The following is a 6,240-nucleotide window of genomic DNA, read 5'->3' on the forward strand; positions in this document are numbered from 1 at the left end:
TTTGGGTGGTTACTTTAGGTGCATTCTACCTTTCTCTTCAACGGGTATAGTTGGAAAATTCAGACTCGGGAAGCAAATCTTGATGAATCTCGACAGATGTGTACAGCATACCCTATAGAAAACACCATTTGGCATGAGTTTACGGACTAAACGTTTGTGGTGTAACTGTTGTATGATTTAAGTTCTATCTTGGCGTACCGTAAAAGCCACGACAAGCTTAATCATTTTTTACTAAGCGTATAACAAGGCGACAGGTGATTGCCCAATTTTGGGAATTGGTGTGCTCATTGACCGGTCCTGGAGGATGCTCAAAAATTGATTCAAATTGATATACGCAACTACGTATCAATTCTGTTTACTTGTTACGATATATTTTGGGATCAGCAGACGATACCAGTTATATCTCAAAGTATTATACCACCTTCGGATAAAAACACTGTGGGTGTGTCGCTTGATGATAAGCTTAATGGCCCAGTAACAGGACTTTGCACCGTTAGCTGGTTATCGTATGTCTCCACTGGAAGAAAACACTTTAAGACTGTTCACAATCCCGAATGAAACTGGGCGCCAGATGTGTCAGTCAACTAATAGGTGACCAAACAGTTATTGTGCTCTGTTCAGGATGTGATGGTGTACACCACCTTGTCAAACGATGTTCTCTCTCCGGTAGAAGCTCTGCGTTGCAATCCCTCAATAAATAAAATATTGTAAAGTCGTCGAACTGTGGAGAACAGGAGGGCCAAAGGAGAGTTCTGAAAATCGTTGACGCATATAAGCTGCCCCATGATGTTTGTTGATTATAACGGCACTGCTGCTAGAGCCATTGTACACCATTGATGAGCTGTACACACCGTGCCACGACCATGACAAGCAGCTGATCTTGGGGATTTGTTTACGAACATTGAGGATGCTACAGTTGAACGGACTATGTTTCAACAATACTGGGTGCGATGGTGGACCTTAGAATCTTCTTTTTGACAATATCTCGTGGGGTCGCAATCAAAGCGCAAGTGCTCGTCGGTGTTGCGCTGATCTTGGTGCCACGTTTCTGGGTGTACCCCCGGATCGGGATCAGCGTATGGAGCAATTGCAAATACTAAGTGTTCGAAACTGCTAATGAAACTAGCAGTCCAACGTTTATCCACGTACAATGGCCAAAGGGCTGCATCTACATCAAAGTTTATCAAAAGAATGCATGCAAGATATAGAAACATACAACCTTTGGATTTTACGGTTTTTTTGTTACCTCGTTGAATTTAGCTCTGTAGCATGAGAGAGCTGGACTCTTTCGAGACTGTACCCAATTGTTACTCTGTTCTGCAAGGAAACACAACAGTTCATGGCTTGCCAGTGATGCGCAAATTTCGTGTATCAATGACAGTTTTATTCCAGCACGGTTTATTTTGGTTGTTTTGTGAACCTCCTACAATGCGGAGTAAAGTTTCATGTTTCGATATATCCAGGATGCCCGATCTGTACTTTGTCACGCACGACTGTTATTTGTACACGGGGCTACAGACCTGTATTTTGTTAGATATTGGCATTTTTGCCATATTTATCCATAGTAATGAATTCTATTTAGATGGTGATGATATAATTCATTTACTTCTTTCTAATATTGTACAAATTCTTCCATATATAGTTCGATACCTTTTGGTGAAACAGATCAGACGTAGACTATTGGTAGCTAAACGTAACACTTTCCAGTGTGTCGACGACAATTGTGGCACAACTGTTACCCTGCCATATTCTCGTTAGACGATATTATATGTTCTACATCCTGCGTAATTTATCCGGTACGCGTGCTCCCTCTTACACGCGGTTGCATATCGCAACATATATAAAACAGAGCAATTCCAGCTCACATTGTCTCTTAGTTTATCTTAAGGTACTCTCCTTGGAATCTGCATAACTTATAGTTATTCAACGCCCCGTTGCAATGCAAAGCTACACCGGATCAGAAGACGAGTTATACAGTAGCACTTTTGAAGAAGCTTTTGAAGAAATGAACCATTCCGACCCGCCATCGGAATCGGAGTCTGAATTCGACTTTACCCCTCCGACGAAAGGCGACACAAACGCGTGCAATTCCCTGCCGCAACAGGCCGTCCCATCACAGTCCGGTCCTGAACCATGCACGGTCGAAGTCTCGGATCGCTACACTGTCATTGAAGGTTACCTCGTCTTTATCAACAAGAACGGCACCAAAGCCGTGCGTTCTTACATTCCCCAAAGCAATACTATAAACAAGAGGGAGGGAGAAGTGCTTGAAAAACTGAACATTATAGATATGAACGAGTTATACAACAGGTACAGCTACTCTGATCTTATTCCCTGCTCCTCATCAAAATTGTTTGACTACATGGGGACAGAGACTGTTTCTGTTATCGAAACGGAATCAGGTTTCCAAATTGCCAGTGGCCGCCAGAAGTCGGAGGCCAGGCCAATGCAAGTCATCCGCTACCGCCCTCTGCACAAAAAGATCAAGTGTTTGTATTATGTCAGCCCCCAAGACACAATCCAGATCGCCACTAACATCAATTACGTTCCGATATCAACCGTCCGTGAGGTGGGATTTTACAAGGAGAAACTGTGTTTGCATAACTTGCGCTTTAACGACAACGACTTGGAACTTATCGGCCTGTTCCTGAAGGAAAATTCATCCATGCGGGACCGTATCTCTTTCGTATTTATGAAGTTCTACACGGAAGTGTGTGCTGGAGTTGTCAAAACAAATTACACCAGGGACAGATATGGGGAAATCTGCCCCTTCCCACGCGAGGTCGCCTCTGCTACGCTAGCGGGCTATGTCCATAATCTAACCGTCTTTTTATATCTAGACGAGGTTTCCGACAAGATAAGTTGTGCCGAAAAAGCGGCAAGACCGAAGAAAACTGTGTCGCTGTTCGACGGTGCCTTGGGAGACGAGATGCTTCTTCAAAATGCACTATACTGGAGGGAAATCATCACGAACAGCTCTCACACCGACTATCTCATTAGTCTCTGTCGGCTGGCCACCGTCAACCTCAACCGGGTCACTGCCGCGAAGGTCGAATTTCTCTCGGTGTCCCAGTACCGCCACGTTCTGGATGCCATCAAGGCCTGGACAACGTATTCTGCCTTGTACCCCCAAACCGTGGGCGAGTCCGAGGATGTCAGTGACCTGTTCACGAATAAGAAATCACAAGCATGGAAGTCACTTACCACAACGTACTCTCTGCTGTATGACCAATTGAAGACCGAAAACAGGAACATCGTCAGAGAACTCGGACCTTTAAATTGCATTGTGGGAAACAAGAGCTTCTCGAGGGGCTATCTCGTGGTAGCTCTAAGGCGACGTACCAAGCGCGAGTTTGAGAGAGCATTGCAGGCGCTTAATCGATTCTTCAGCAATATCTTGAAGGTGGACATTGTTGCAGAGCAACTACTCAGGGACCGGTCCATCGATGTTTCCGAAGACGTGCAGGCTGTTAATTTGTCGTTTCTCAGACTTTTTGTAGGAAATACCTTAACTAGTGTGCTTCCGTGCAAGAAGCGAGCAATATCTGACAGCGAAAAGAAAGAGGTTTTCCGCCTAGTCAACGTCTGTGCCCGTGCCATTATCTGGATGATATTTATCGGGACGGGCCTGCCATATCTGTTCCCAGAGATCGTTCGACTAAAGTTTTCCGGGAGTGATCGAAATATCTACATCGATCCGACCACCCGCGGTCTCGAGATCCGGACAACGTCCTCGATGGCTCAGACTAACAGGCGGTCGACTAAGTTGTTGGACACGACTACCTCCAACTACCTCTTCTTCTACATAATGATCATAGTTTCGCTGCGCAACGATGTGGTTGGTTCGGAGTTTGCGGGTATGTCCCGAGATCTCTACAATGAGATGGGGTCGAAGGTACCGACCCCTCCCAACAAAGGTACAGACATGGTCGCTGTGTCGCTCTCGGACAGAGATTACTCCTATCAAGTTATTCACACCTTTTTATTTGCTGATGTGCTTGCCGGGAAATTGCTTAAATACGAGCAGTTTAACAGAAGGACCGGTCAGTATCCTCGCTCAGTTCATAAAAACGCTTGCTTGAACTTCAGGGAGCTCCGTTATGGGATTATGTACTTCATGCGGAAGCACGCAAATATGGAGAAGATAACTCTGGCCGTCAATGCTGTTGAGGAGTATGCTGGATACATTGCCGTCACTGGTAGCCGGGTCTATGACCGCAATGACAGTGCTAAATCCTTCATAGACTCCGAAATAGCGTTGGCCTGGCATAGGTTCCTTGGTCTTGAAATGACTAGGGAAGTGACGGCAGCAAAAAAGGAGGAAAGCGATAAGAGAAAATACCGGCCACAGGGATCTCCAGGGGATTTGGTCGTTGCTGGGCGGCTGCTATATGGCGAAACCTTTTTGTTTAGGAAGGGACAACAGGACGTGGCTAATGCAGTATATCTGGGTACTGAACATTTGATTCCAGTCCAGGCCCCACCAGGTTCTGGGAAGACAGTACTGTTTCAGATTCCATTGATTGCTGTGAAGAAGAGGAATTCGGTACCGAAGGTGGTGTCTTTTGTGTTTGTGCCGTACATTCCGTTGAAGGCCAACATGATTGACCGCTTGAAAACGAGGGGAATACTAGATGTCGGGGATGTAATTGAACTGTGGCGGAATGGAGACAGCATCGAGGAGCGAACACTAACCGCTGATGTATATGTTGGAACCTTCCGCGATATGGGCACTGATGCCTGTAAAAGGCTAATCGGCGGCTGGTACCAAAATTTCAAAAAGACCTTTTTGGGATTAATTGTAGTCGATGAGGTCCAAAACTTCAAATCCGTACTCGGCTTCGGGTCAAAATTGTACAAATCAATTTGTCAAATTAATTTTGGTTTAGCGTGGAAAGTCGTGGTTTTATCCAGCACGATCGGGTGGCAAGGGTTTGCGAAACCTCTGCAGAGAATAGGGTTCGAGACGCCATTAACCACGGAGCTATCATTGGACTCAAAGTGCTACGTCCACAACTTAGTAGATGAAATGCCACTTGCTAGTTCTGTCAAGTGGTTTGCAGAGTGTGCCTCGTCCAAATTGTGTCTGGAAAGGGCTGTAATACTGGTGAACCAATTTATGGCCTCCGAAGAAAAGTCGAAGGCTATTCTGGTTTGCCGCACAAGGGAACAGGTAGGCATACTTGCAAGAGATCTAGTTGCGCACGATTCGCTTTACATTCATGATCAACTGAGCGATGTAGATCAGGGACACGCCATGCGAGTGTTCACCGAAGATCCGTCAAAAAGGGTACTCATCGGCACAAAGGACGTGACCGAGGGTATTGATGTGCAGAACTTACAGCTTGTCGTCCTCGTCGATTATCTCCCTTCAGTCGAGGTGTTTGTTCAGGCTGCCGGAAGGATACGAGGAGACGGATTATGTATAGTCCTTTGGTCGTCCTCCAGTAATGACGGCGCTCCTGGCAGACTAACCCCTGGGTGCTTAACCCCACAGCTGAATAGTTTTTACGTGTTGAGTCAAAAAGGGCATGTGGGCTGCTGTGGGGACTACAATACGAAGAACCTTCGCCCAGTTGAATTTGTCGAGCGGGTGTTCCCAAAAATGGTGGAGTTTCCCATACTGAACAAGAACCAATGGGAGGCATTCGATGACGAGCGGTTGCCCAGAACATTATCTACGAGAAAGTCGTCACTTACTTCAGAATCGAATAGCGTCACAGGTTCACATTCTGGCTACTCCTTCGAAAGGTCCCGGACCGACCCGACCACACTCTTTACCGTCCCGCCGATTGCCACCCCCGCCCAAATACGGATGGCAAGCAAATACCCAGCAGTCCACCTGGAACGCCTTCACCAAGCGAACCGCCAGTGAAGCGAGCGAAGGTAGGGCATGTCTCTGGCGGTTCAGCAACGACGTCAGCCAGTACCAGCGAGAAGGACAGTGCATTGTTGGTTAACAGCAGCGATGATTCTCCTGGAACTACACTGAGTGTGCTCCCGTATCTTCAAGTTTGCGACCGCTATGTTAAGAAAGATAGCGTTCCTTCTGCTACTCAACACCCAGTTAATCGTAGTGTGATCCCTCTCTTGACAAGGGGTGCAAGGTCTCCAGGTGGTACTACTCCCACAAGACCTGCTCCGAGGAAGAACCCACGTGTACCGCCACTTGTGAGGACCAAGCGTGTACCGACCACTTCTCCCACCAGCAATACTTCTCAGGATGAGACCGTGTTGGGT

At 46.6% G+C, this 6,240-nt stretch overlaps 2 protein-coding genes across 2 annotated transcripts; both read left to right on the forward strand.

The window, feature by feature from the left end:
* Positions 1–1,269: 1,269 nt before the first annotated feature.
* KNAG0B07000 (uncharacterized protein) lies at positions 1,270–1,758 on the forward strand (the record flags this gene model as incomplete). Its single annotated transcript, XM_022606701.1, has 1 exon — positions 1,270–1,758. The coding sequence occupies one exon, from the start codon at positions 1,270–1,272 to the stop codon at positions 1,756–1,758; it is 489 nt and encodes a 162-aa protein (XP_022463370.1).
* Positions 1,759–1,939: 181 nt separating this feature from the next.
* Positions 1,940–5,875, forward strand: KNAG0B07010 (uncharacterized protein; the record flags this gene model as incomplete). The annotated part of the gene is made up of 1 exon (XM_022606702.1): positions 1,940–5,875. One exon carries the CDS (start codon positions 1,940–1,942, stop codon positions 5,873–5,875), a length of 3,936 nt encoding a protein of 1,311 aa, XP_022463371.1.
* Positions 5,876–6,240: the final 365 nt, after the last annotated feature.

This window comes from Huiozyma naganishii, chromosome 2, assembly GCF_000348985.1.
Source record: "Huiozyma naganishii CBS 8797 chromosome 2, complete genome".
NCBI lineage: Eukaryota > Fungi > Ascomycota > Saccharomycetes > Saccharomycetales > Saccharomycetaceae > Huiozyma > Huiozyma naganishii.